The sequence below is a fragment of the Miniopterus schreibersii genome, assembly GCF_964146895.1.
Source record: "Miniopterus schreibersii genome assembly, chromosome: 9".
Classification (NCBI taxonomy): domain Eukaryota; kingdom Metazoa; phylum Chordata; class Mammalia; order Chiroptera; family Miniopteridae; genus Miniopterus; species Miniopterus schreibersii.
The window spans coordinates 51,497,904-51,511,061 of NC_138118.1; the positions used below are offsets into that span (position 1 = coordinate 51,497,904).

General features: G+C 32.0%; 1 protein-coding gene across 1 annotated transcript in view; it reads right to left on the reverse strand.

Moving 5' to 3' along the window:
- The window catches only part of PCLO (piccolo presynaptic cytomatrix protein), a gene marked incomplete at its 5' end in the record, with an annotated part of 287,210 nt that overhangs the window by 74,529 nt on the left and 199,523 nt on the right, over positions 1-13,158 (reverse strand). Inside the window, 2 exons of the mRNA XM_081147631.1 lie at positions 3,004-3,140; positions 8,620-10,807. Of these exons, the coding sequence (XP_081003757.1) occupies positions 3,004-3,140; positions 8,620-10,807 (2,325 nt within the window). The remainder of the gene's footprint in view (positions 1-3,003; positions 3,141-8,619; positions 10,808-13,158) is intronic.

Genomic DNA, 13,158 nt, shown 5'->3' on the forward strand with positions numbered 1-13,158 from the left:
TAGTCAAGAAGTGCTGACCCATTTTCCCATAAAAAAGAAGCAAACAAACAACAAAGAAGTGTTGACCTTTATAACCACCCTGTGAATGATATTAGTCCTACTACAGATGAAGTGACTAAGGAAAATTTTTTAAAAAAAGAAAAAAAAAGAGGTCCGTATTCTGCTCAATTCACAAAGTAAGTTGAATTTCTGCTAAATAAATATATATGTATGTGTATATTTATATGTATATCTGAGAGAAAATAATAAGGATTTGCAGATTTGTTTTATTTCTATAGTTAATATAATTTTGAGTCTAATAAAATTTTCAGAAATTTTTTTCTATGTCTCTAATGTATGTTGTACATAAAATATTTTTAAAAGCAGATAAGTTAGTATTTGTATTAGTCAATTTGGTTTTATTACTCTTGCATCCAGAGCATTTTATGATCATAAATTCTTGTTATGCATAAGTTTTCAAATAAAATCATCTGGGTTTATTGGTACCCAGAGCTCAATATTACCTTTTTATGATTAGTGAAATCATATGAAGTGAATAAAATGAAAATGGCATTTTGCTATTTTCTCTAGAACAAAATACAGTTATGATGAGTCAATGAGTAAGAGTATTTGAAGATAAATATCAATGCAAAAAGGCATAAATTCTGAACTTTATATAAATGTAATCAAAGCATAGGTTGTTTCTACATAGCGTCTATTCAGGAAAAAAAACTATAAAGAAAAACACAGAAATTGTTACACAAGTCAACATATTTGTTTTTTGGGGGGGGTGGGGAAGGTTGAGTACTACAATCTGAAAGGGGCACATGGGGGGTTTTGAGGGCAGTCAATGTTCCCTTTCTTGGTCTTTGTGGTGGTTATGTGGTTATTCACTTTATAACTAATTTATAATTCTATATATTTTCAATTTTGATAACTACATTTATAGTTTTCTGTTTGCATGTTAGATATCAAAATGAAAATGTAATTATAAAAATGTAAAATATAACTTTTAGCAAGAAAATACACATTATTCTATCACATTTACCTAGCTATAGTTTAAACATACATCCTTATACTTTGTACTTTATTAAAAACCACAAGAAATTCATTAAAGGTTTTTAAATTTGGGGATTATATTGGCCTATAATTATACTACTTAAACATGATGTACTATATCCTCAGTAGATAAAACTCATAAATCTGTAGATGTTAGTAACAGAAAATTAGGAACAAAAGTGTCACCAGAGATATTAATGTTTTATCTACAAACATTAGAATGGAATTTTAGAAAATATTTTTTGAGCTGGATACAATTACTTTAAAATGTATCCTCAAAGAATATTAGTTGAATATATAAGTTGGACAAGACTATTCTGAGTATACATAAAACAGTAGTGTCGGGAAATAACTATATGGAAGCCATTATTTTTTAAGCTCTCCAGGTTATATAGTTCATCTTATTAGGATTATTCTAAAGAATTTGTTTTCAGTGACTTGATCTAGGTTTGTGGGAAATGCTAAACTTCAAAGAAACAAATGATGGTAGGTAAGGCATAAAAAGTAATTATGAATAGATTCTTAAAGTACATTGAAGGAAGTTATTTTCAGCTTATAAATTTATTATTTTAATAATTGTAGATAAAAACATGTAAATTCGATTTTAAACACATGTTCAGAATTGTTTTATTAATTTTTATTATTCCCCAGCCACATCTATTTGATGAGACTGAAATACAACTATAAGTACAATTTAAGAAGTATAAGATAAGCTAAGGAAAGTATAATTCAATAGTCAGATACTTTATAATGAAGTACAAAGAAATGGAAGTTTACTAACATGTGTACAGATGTAACACAGCTCTAAACGAAAACTTATTAAAGATATCAAAAACTGAAAAATAGAATATTTGAAATATGTAGAGAGTACTTCCAAGATTTCTAGAAAATGTAATAGCATATAGAAAAACAAAACACAAGAAAATTCTGATAAAAGGAAATTCTATTTAACAGCTAGGAATATGTCCATGAAAATGGAAATTGCTTAGGAAGAAATCAAATCTAAGAGTATAGATATTATCTTTTAGATAGTACTTATTATCCATGCAAAAGTCTTTCCTTTTATACCTTGGTGTGACAGATACTGAAATAAATTATAATAATTTCATATGGTTCTTTATTGTTGTTCAAAATATAGTTGACTTCTACATCAATGAATCAGTAATCAGGATGATTTGAGAGTTAATGTATGTAAAATAAGTAACTATTTTGTAATTGGTTTAATGATTATGAGTAACAGCCTGCAAATATCTGATCTGCTAAGTCAATTCTTGAAGGCCACTTGGCTTTCCAAAGAAACCTTTCTCAATTTATCCAGCTGTTGATCTACGTATCTTTCAAAATTCAACCAAAAAATCACCTCATTTATTCTAAAGTTTATAAGTTCATTTTGGAATCATATTTAGCTAATTTTGAAATTTACCTCTAAGTTTCAGTTTCTTCTATAAATAGATATTAATTAATAACAGCAACTTTATGTGAGTTCTGATGATAAAATACAAAATTGAATATAAAACACTTTCATTTAATAGACTCTAAAATGTGTCTCCTTTTCCCCAGTGAAGCCCTCTCTGTCCCCAACTGACTTGGTTTGGCCATCCTCTTAATTGTATGCACAACACCTGAACACACTGATATTGGAAAGCATTGAAAGGACCCAAATCTATTTCACTCCATAGTCTGTAAGTTCTTCAGGAGCTCTGTGTATTCTCCTTGCACAGCAGTGTTGGGTATGACCTACAGACTTTATCTGCTGGACGGGTGAATCACTTAAATTGTCTGGTAGAAGCATCATTGCTATGCTGCAATGTCAGTTGTGGTTGATAAAGTAAGGTATTTACTACTTTAAATTTATGAACTTGACTGACAGAAGTTTCATGCATTTTAGGATAATTGAGACCATTCTAGGGTGAATTTTTTTGAGGGGTGGTATAAATCTAAGAGATTGCTTAATATAGCACTTACTTGTTCTTGATGTTGACTGAGTGGTCTAGAGTGGACCAATCTTTCTGGCAGTTTTCGATCCAGACCATGTCCATTTTCCAAACGAGACTCCCTGGGTTTGTCAAACCAATCTGTTTCTTCACGACGCAGGTGATAGGCTTTGGAGACCAAGGAAATATCAAACATTGCAACACCAACTAATACAACTGACAGAGGGCAGCAGACGTCCTAAAGTACCAACATGCACCAGGCTTGTTAACCATTCATGCATTTCAAACGCAACTCCAAATAGGGTGAGAAAGATAAATTCCAGTATTATGTTAAAAAATATATACAATGGAATAACCCAGAAAAAAATCATGTACACACCTGTTTAACCTCTCAGAGCAAAATAAAACAAAAGTAAATTTTAAATAAGAAAAAATAATTTAGGTAGTGATTGAAATAAATAAATGAACAAGTGAATATTCCTCAGAAGTCATTCTATTCAACCTCAGTCCATTATTTCCCACCTCCTCACCTCTCCCCATCACCCACCACTAGTGTAAGGAAAATGTATTCCTCGAACACAGAAGATTCTGTCACTTTCCCACTACCACATCAAACCAGTACCAATATGGATGTGTCTGCTGGCTTTGGATATCAAGTATTTTTTGAAAACATGATGTTCTTATGACATTCATAAATAAAACATTTATTTCTAAGGGGATTCCAGGTATTATTGCTCGGAACATGTTTGCCATAATAATCTGGTAACCTAATATTAAAAAAATAACATTTAGAATTTTTATTAAACACTTATTTTCTGTGAGATTTAGGAATCAGATTGAAGAGTTGACTTCCTTTTGTATTTATAATGTGACAAAACTTGATATCTTAAAATACTTTTTGAAAATGTAACCAAGTACATATAATTATTACTTTTAAAGCTATTATTTAGTTACCAAAAATTCTATTTTACTTAATATACAGAATTTAACTTTATACATATAGAGTTTTATTCTTGGTAAAAGGATCCCTAAATAACAGTCTCTGGAAATACATTGTTGCTTCCTAAACAGCAGATGGAACAGCCTTTTCAAGTACTCATCCTGAAAGACTGGTTGGTGATGATGTCAAACTATGCCTTCTGGAAAGTCAAACTTCTACAATGCCACACTATTGAGTTCTATCACACTACAGCTTTCTTTTAACATCTCCATCCCTGTTTGTCTTCTCTTTCAAAACTTTCTCCCAAGACCTTTTTAAAGGTGATTTTCATTATTTTTTTTGCTAGTGGGGCAAGCAAACCCACAGCATATACAACACGACTTCTTTCTACCTCCTGTGATCTTGGTCAGTGGCAGTGATTAGCCACAACATTTCTTCCCAACAATCACGAAATCATGGAAAATGTGTCATAATTTAGTCATTCTTAGATTTGAGGAAATACAATGGCACATACCTGATTTGTGGTTCTATATATGCTTCTCTGATCTCCCCTATTAGATTCTAAGCTGCTTGAGGGCAAGGCTCATATCTTATGTATTTTTTTCTTCCCTCAACAATAAAAATAATGTCTTGCAAATGTCGTAACATTCAATAAATATTTAGAAGTGAATAAAACGAAGAAACTAGTTATCAACTAGAGAAAGAAGTTAAATATCCTAATTATAATATGTGTATTTTAAAATGAATACTAAGTTGTTCCTTTAACCTTATTCATAGTCACACAATCATTTATCACAATCTACTGGATATTTATTATGTTTTTTCATAGTTTTAATTAAATATGAATTGACTAAACTTATGAAAAACATATTTGGTGTAATATAATTTGATAAGTAAATATAAAACACATCCATTATTTAATGATCAGCCTAAAATTTTATTAGATTATCCCAACAACACTAACACTATTTTATTGTATTATATACATTTATATTATTATGAAAAGAAAAATAATCTATACTGATTTTAATAAATGAATATCTTGGATAATATAGTACATGATTTCACTTGAATACACTTCTGTTCATTGCATTTGAAATACAATCCTTTAAAACATGTTTCCTTGACTGTGTCTATAGAAATAAGACAGAATCTCAACCTGATCCAAATTTTGTCAATTTATTTCCAATTCTAACTACATATTTTGATTGTCTGATATTTCTTATAATAATTCTACATGTAAGTTAGGATGTCTACCATACTTTGCATAGGAATTTATAGACCAACCAAGAAAAATAGGACTGAATAAATCTGCTTTCACATTAAATTCTGTCTTCATCATTATAGCAAGTTAGATATAAATGCTAATTGTTTATAACTACAATTGTCTTATCTGCCATGGTAATATGTACTCTAAAAATTAAATTTTATAATAACATTTTCCAAATTAGTTTAAATAATTTGCTAGAGATTAACAATCCCCCCTTTTTAAAGTGATATTTTCTTGAATTCTTAAATGTAAAATACAAGTAAGCTATTTCGGGGTCTAGCATTATTCACAGCCAACAGTTACATGAACAGTTTAATTCTCTTCAGTATCAAAAATTGGTCTAGATAGGTAGATAGATGATAGATATTTTAAAGACTGTACATATTGATGCTTTTTTTTTTTTTTTTAAGGAAAATATATTTTGAAATAATGTTGTTTTTTTTAAAAATTGTGGTTGTAGATATAAATATTATTTGAGTGTTTCCAGTTTTCTTCCCTCCAATTTGCTCTAATAGAAAGCTTTCCTGCTTTGTACTTACTCAACCATACATGCATATTGAGTTGTGGACTTCAACCTGATGGCCACAAATATTAAGCAGTGTAAATTATGCATACCTAGATTTCATCTCAAGTGAGCTATTTCAAAATTAACTAGAGTCATATAGAACATACCTGAAAAATATCTAATGGTCTATAACCTAGAGTTTGTTTGTATTCAGAGAAATTGCACAATAAGCAATTTGAAGTCAGTTAAATTTGTTTTGTCTACATGATACTAAATAGCCTGTTGAAATGCTATACTTTTCAAAATTATCTTAGAATCATACAAATAGAGATATAGCATCATTCTTGGTAAAAAAAAAAAATTATTTAAAAACTCTAATACTTCATGAGTTCATAAATGAGTTATGTGATTAGAAAAAATATTTTTTATTTTTCTCCTTAATTACCCAAGGAATTCAGAATCTCAAAGGAAAAGTAGGCCACTGCTAACTAGAAGTTGTATATTTATATGATATAAAAGTAAAGAAAATATGATATTAAAACACACAACTTTTAAAGATAATCACTACAATTCAGACATATAATATCTCATATGTAAAATAATGTTATAGTTGTCCTTTGCTTAATTCTGTATCAACATGATCTTTATGACTAAAGTTTTTGTCTGCTTAATTTTTAAATATATTTTAGTTTAATTTCATTTTAATTGTTTATTTCTGGTATGTTTAAAAACTTCATAATTTTGTATGCTGTACGATGTCTCATCATCTACTTTATCAAATCAATTTTTTATAGTCTTGATAATTATGAACACACATCATCCAAACATAAATACGAACTAAAACATTTGGTTATTTTTATATGGTTCTATGTAAATAAATGCAACATTTTAGAATATCTGGAAATATCTGTGTGTATGTCTGGCACCATGTTGATAAAACATTTGTGATGAATAAATGAATTTGTCAAATTTTCTCCAAATATGTGCTCAACATGCACACACAGCCTTTAAGTGTTTAGCTATGCCAAAGACCTATGAGAGTTTTATTTGTATTTTGTTATTTCATGGATATGATTACTGAAGAGCCTTTTTATTCTTCTGCAGCAAAAGAATAAAATGTGTGTAAAATGTGGATTATGAAAAACGTAAAAAAAAAGAAGACTGTTTCCACATGATAGCATAACACTTGTTCAAACTATCTAAATAAAAGAGTAGTGTTTTATTTAATTGACTTATTATCAGTAAAAATGGTCATTCCAATCGATAGCAGAGAAGAAAACAAATCAGAAAGTGGTTAGCTGTTGGAATTTCACTAGGAAGAGCAGTTTGGCTCCAGATCCAGTGGTTATCTTGGTCCTTTTCAAATCTAGACTGGAATTTCTAAAATCATATTGATGGCTAGATGCAGAAGTAGAAAGAAAATCCTTTTCATGAAAACATACTTTCCTGTGAATGCTCAAGGAGAATGTAAGATTTAAAAGGGGAGATATTGTCCTGGCCAGTTTGGCTCAGTGGTTAGAGCATCAGCCCGTGGACTGAAGGGTCCTGGGTTCGATTCCAGCCAGGGGCATGTACCTCGGTGGCAGGCTCGACCAATTGATGTGTCTACAGTCTGTCTATCTCTCTCTCTCTCTCTCCCCACCTTCCACTCTCTCTGAAAAGCAGTGGAAAAAATATCCTCGGGTAAGGATAAAAATAAATAAATATAAATAAATAAATAAATAAATAAATAAATAAATAAATAGGGAGATATTCATGTTAGCTTAGTGCTTTGCAGTCTCCAAAGGCATGATGTAATCCACTTTTATTGACCAGAAATATTTTATTTCCAGGACTCAAACCACAGCTACATGCAAATAAACCACAGAGGATGTGACCAAAAAAGATCCAGAGTCACCAGCCCTCTTGGCATGAGCAAGACTCTTTACATCTCTGTACCTCTCCTCCCTTGTCTTCAAAATTAGACTTAAACTAGATAATTTTCTAAAATATTTATGGTTCTACATGATTAAACAACAACGAAAACACCATAAGCCAGTATTTAGCTAAGTGTGTAATTGCCTTAAATCACTTATTCGATATGAAAAACTAGCCAAACAATTTAGGGCAAAAAAAGGAAGGATGCAAAAAGCGAAGCCAAGGAAACAGCTCAACAGGTGCACCTGGAGGGCTTCAGCTCCAAACAGCTAAACTCATAAAAGCACTGTACAAAATTTGGATTTTAAACCTAAAAAATACTGTATATATATAATGAAAAGATTACTTATTGTCAATATCATACTTGGTGCTAAGCTTTCTAATTTATAATGCAAAAGTACAAACTTGTCAATTATGGTATTCATAATGAGAGAGATAAAATACAAACCTTTTATTTAAGGAGAATTATGAAATTATGCATTTACTAATATCAGGGACCTATACAAAAATTATCAGATGAGAACATTCTCTGAATTAATAAATACTAGTCTCACAAAAATGACATAATTTCTTTATTACGAAGTCTGGCAGAATAATACTTAATGGCTCTAAACCTTAATAATTTCACAAACTGAAAGAAACTTACCAGTAACATTAAAAATGCATTTAAAAAATAAAAGAAACATACAATGAAAAACTTTCCAACTGTGGATTTAAAGAATGACCATTTTATTGACACAATTACTGATATTGGTTTTGGAAAAGTGGATGGCAAACAAATAAAGCAATTAGGAAATAACAGTAAAAGAATAAACTAAAAAGAAATAAAGAAAAGCATGCTACAAAATCTATACACAAGATAAAGTTTCCATTTTACAAGAAATAAAACTGAAGTAAACATGCAAAACACAAACCAAGAAAAGTAGAATGCATCCTTACATAAGGAAAATTAAACATGCAGAAAAACAAGAGTTTGAGTTTTGAGAATAACAAGGTAGTTTGAGGCCCAATTTACCTTCGCTGTCTGACATGGCGTGTTGGAAGTCATCCATTATGAATGCTATGTCACGGTCATAGCCTCGAGTCCGTGATTCTTCTCTCATGTGCTGCTGAACTTCAGGCAATGAGTGACTTGATCCAAACTGATCTCTGGTGTCTGCAGATATTGGTGGCAGGGGTCCAGCTGCTGCCCTGGCCATTCCCATTGGCTGGCCAACTGGACTGAGTGGACTTTCTTCTTCAGAATTCTGGGCCACAATTGGTATTCTTCCCCTACTCTGGCTAATTGGTAAACTGGTAGGTTTAGTTCTGCCAGAGGGTGATGCATGACCAAAGGAAACATCTAGAGCTTCAGCCTCTTGAGCTTTCAGTCTTAGAGAAGAGCTGGAAGAATCTCTTTTGATTGATAAATCAAGCCCATAGACAGAAGAAGGTCTGGAAGAAGGTCTGGACCTGCTGCCACTACTGTATGGCTTATCCGCTTCATCCTGCAGAGCTGACCGTATGGTATTGCCTAATGTGCCCAGTCCTGTGCCAAGAGATGACCCCATAAATTTTTGTTGATCTGTAATATTTTTTCTGAGGCCAAAAGTGATATCATCTTGAAGAAGCCTTGCTCTAGAAGAAATTCCACCAATAGATGAAGTGCTAGATGTCATATAGCTTGAATAATCAGGTTCCAGGTCTCTACTTTCTTGAATAGGTGAAAATTTTGACATTTTAGGGTCAATTAGTGATTTCTTATGCTTGGACTGCTTTTGATAAAGTATGGCTGGTGGTAGTTGTTTTGCTGCTTGTTTTTCAAGTGTGAGTCTACCAATGCTGTACTTTTCAGATTTTGGAAAATGTCTGTAGCCAGTATCGGCATGGTAATAATGGGAGAGACTAGCAAGGTGATCTAAGCTCTCTGCCCCTCTACGGAATTCTTGTTTAATTTGATGTTTCAGAAGCTTTAACTCATATGGATCCTCCATTGGATCTTCCTCTGCTTTCACATAACTATGCAATCTGGAGGAAGTCTGTAAAGGTGCTAGGAAATCTGTCACTTCTTGAGACCTCCGTGTTTCAGTGGTTCTAAGGAGACGGTCTGTTTTTGACAGATCCTTGTCATGAAGACTAAATGCAGTGGTTAATGCTGCTGTTCCTTTGGTAATCTCTCCAATGTCATCAATTAGGACAAAATTTCGTGCAGTATGATGGTCAATATCTGTGTAAAAAGAATCTGCAGAGATGCTTGATATTGGACTGCTTGCCATGCTACTTCTCTCCTCCAATCCTATTCTCAAGTCTAAGCTATTGTACTTACTACCAAGATGGGAAACAGCATATGTATTATCGGTGGAAACAGGTGCTATCATCAGGGGTTGGTTGCGAATCACCTCATAGTTTGAAGTTATCTTGGGCTCCAAATACAATGTAGTTTGCCGTGGCTTCTGTTGTATCACCATCATCTGCGATGGTAACTGGTAAGAAGGTTGTGGGGTTGGTGTAGGTTGAGCTTGAGGTGTGAAGGACATTGTTGCCACAGCCTGGAATGTTGGTTGAGTCTGATAAGGTGAAACTTGCTGATGGTACAAAGTCTGTTGCTGAAAATGGGATTGTTGGGTGTATGGGGTGGGTGCTTGGGTAGGAAGAGCAGGAGAAGAATATTGGTATTGTGTATAAGGACTCGTAGGAGGAACTAGCTGAGATTCTGTTTGGGTTTGTGGAGGTATAAACTGGCTGAATTCTGTTTGGGGAGCAGTTCTTGGTCGCTCTATGCCATGCTGGCTTTCTATTCGGGATGGCCTGGTGCTGCTCACCTCACTGTCAGACATGTAATCCCGATCCTCGGCTACTCCCTGGAGGTAGGCTCGCTCTCTCTTTTCTCTCTCCTTTAACAATGCCTCTTTCCTCCTGTTAATTCCCATTTCTAGGTACCTTAATTTGGCATCAATCTCCTTTTCTTCCTCATCAAGTTCTGCTTGTTTCTTTCTAAGTTTTGCAGATTCCCTCTCTACAAGATCAAGTTCTCTGTCTATATCCTGGAGAATCTTGGCTCGTGCCATGGTGTTGGTTCTGCAGATCCTTCTCCTGGAAACTGTGCCCATTGTGCTGTAAGTTGACTGAGTTCCTGTTGAGGTCTCCTCAGGAGGTGGGTTAGGCAGTGTTCTCTTAACTTTTTTCTGGGTGCCAGAGGGTGTTATGGTCTGAGAACTTTTAGTCTATAATTAAATAAACAAAATATAGTACTTTACTATCAAGGAAAAAGTTAAAGATAAAAAAACCTTCATAATTTATACGTAAATAAATATTTTTTAGGTATGACAGTATAATAAAATTAAAGTGTTATACATAATTTTAAATATTAGCCACAAATGCAATTAATTGAAAAATCATTTTTTCTTTCTTGGTAAATTGGTTATCATTATAACTTCTGCAACATTAGAAGTGAGTTTTGAAATCAAGCACAGAACTCATTGCTAGGCATGCTTATATTTTAGCTAGACTCTTAGGAGAACCCTAAAAGCTGATTTTTCATCCTATTTAGTATCATGAGATTATTTACTGAATGTATTCCTAAAATATTTGTATTAACTACCTAAAATTTAAGTTACGTTTGTTAGAGATAATACTTATCTACCACTGGTAAGTTCAATTGTTTGCTTCAATCTTTCCATTCCTATTTTTACCACCTAGAATAGCTGTCATTCCTATTCCAATCATGAAATGTTTTGAAATTAAACCCTCAAATTCTTTAACATTTTTTTTCCTCTAAAATAAGTAACCTGAACAAATATCCCATTTAATCTTCCACTATTTTTGTGATTATTTGGGTCTTGTATTTTCTTTCAACTTTATTATTCTTCATTAATTTTTACTTCTTAATGCTTTAGCAACTCCTACAAAAAGCAAAAATAATCCCACCAAAATAAAACAAAACAAAACAAAACAAAACAAAAACCTGACTGCAATAAAAATCCATTGAAATCTTTTTTTAATTAGATAAAGAATATCATTTGTGAACTGGCAGATATTTTCAATTTCATGTGGTTAATTTGTCACAAACTTGCCTTCTAAGAATCACACAATTTTACACTGTCAAATATGAGAGAACATATTCACTATTTATAGTTAAGACAAACTAATGTCAGTTAACCAAGCATTTAGTAGCATATTCACAACTACATCTTAGGTCTTCTGCTTTCTAGTTGCATATTCTTTACAATTTCTTTCTTTTTCTTACTTATAATCCAAAGACCTTAATTCTTTTCCTTCTCCCAATCACCAAATATTGAGGGCAGAAAAAGAATAGAAAATATATAAGAATTATGCCTAAATAATTAGATCATATTTGTCCAAGACCCTGTGCCTTCAAGGCCTTTTATTATTTCTAAACTCATTTCCATGGTGTTTTTATCTGCTTTCTGTTATAATTTTTCTGCTCTCTTTATCTACTCTCACTAATTGTTTCTGTAACAGAAATCATAATCAGAAGCATAGCTTAAATATCAATTGAGGTTTATGTATATTTCTGACATTTAAAACATCTGCATGCAAATTCATAATGAATAAATATTGTGATTCTGTGAAATATGTTAGAGTGATTTTGAAAGTGTAGACTGTACCTCCTCACAGAGAAATCTCAAAGAATATGGGAAATTGGAGCCTCAAAAGTAGCTGTTTTGGTATGCTACTTATTCTCTCTCCCCCTCAAGTCTTTTCATTTTACTTAATACAATTATGAGGTTATTATGAAGCAGTGTGCAAAACCTGTGTACATATTATAGGCATCCATTAAATATCATTTCCTTGCAAAATCTCTTTATTTCTACAGAAAATATAATTTTGATAAATTCATATTCTACATCTTTTTTTCAAAATTTATTTGCAAAATTATAAAATTTGAAATCTAATAATAATTTCCTTAATAATTTTCTAAAATACTACTATGGATATATGTCTTCTATTTTTAAAAAGTTTTTCCATGATATATTTTCTGTTCTCTGAATATGATGGTGCCCAATGGGAGGCTGAAATTACTGTTTCTTTTTCCCTGACTTTCATTTGGCATATCTGGTGTATGCATGAGAATTTTAAAATTTAAAATGTTCATTTGTACTACATGCTAGTGGCTGCAAAGTGGTTTAATAAAAGGGTGTTTAACTGTGCTACCCTGAAAGTGTTCTGGCATTGCATAAAATGGAGACATTTCTAAGTAAGACTTTTTCTTCCCATCAAAGGAGGATTAAAAACACCCATCAATTAATACAACACTAAATGCTGATCCTGGCAGAGAAAGCATACACAACAGAGACGGTAACTATGACATGAAGCAAATAAATGCAATGAAAAGAATTTCTAGGGTAGATACATACATTTTAAAAAATAATTTTTAAAAATATTGAAATATCCATTGAATGGGTGCACGTATTTGTTAAATGAAAGAATGAGAAAATAAAAGGGTAAAATTAGAACTTACTGTGATTAATTTTAAAGGTTCTGAATCAAGAAGTGAATTTCTCAGAATTCACTGACTTGAATAAGAGTATATATGAAATCACAGGAAAAATAA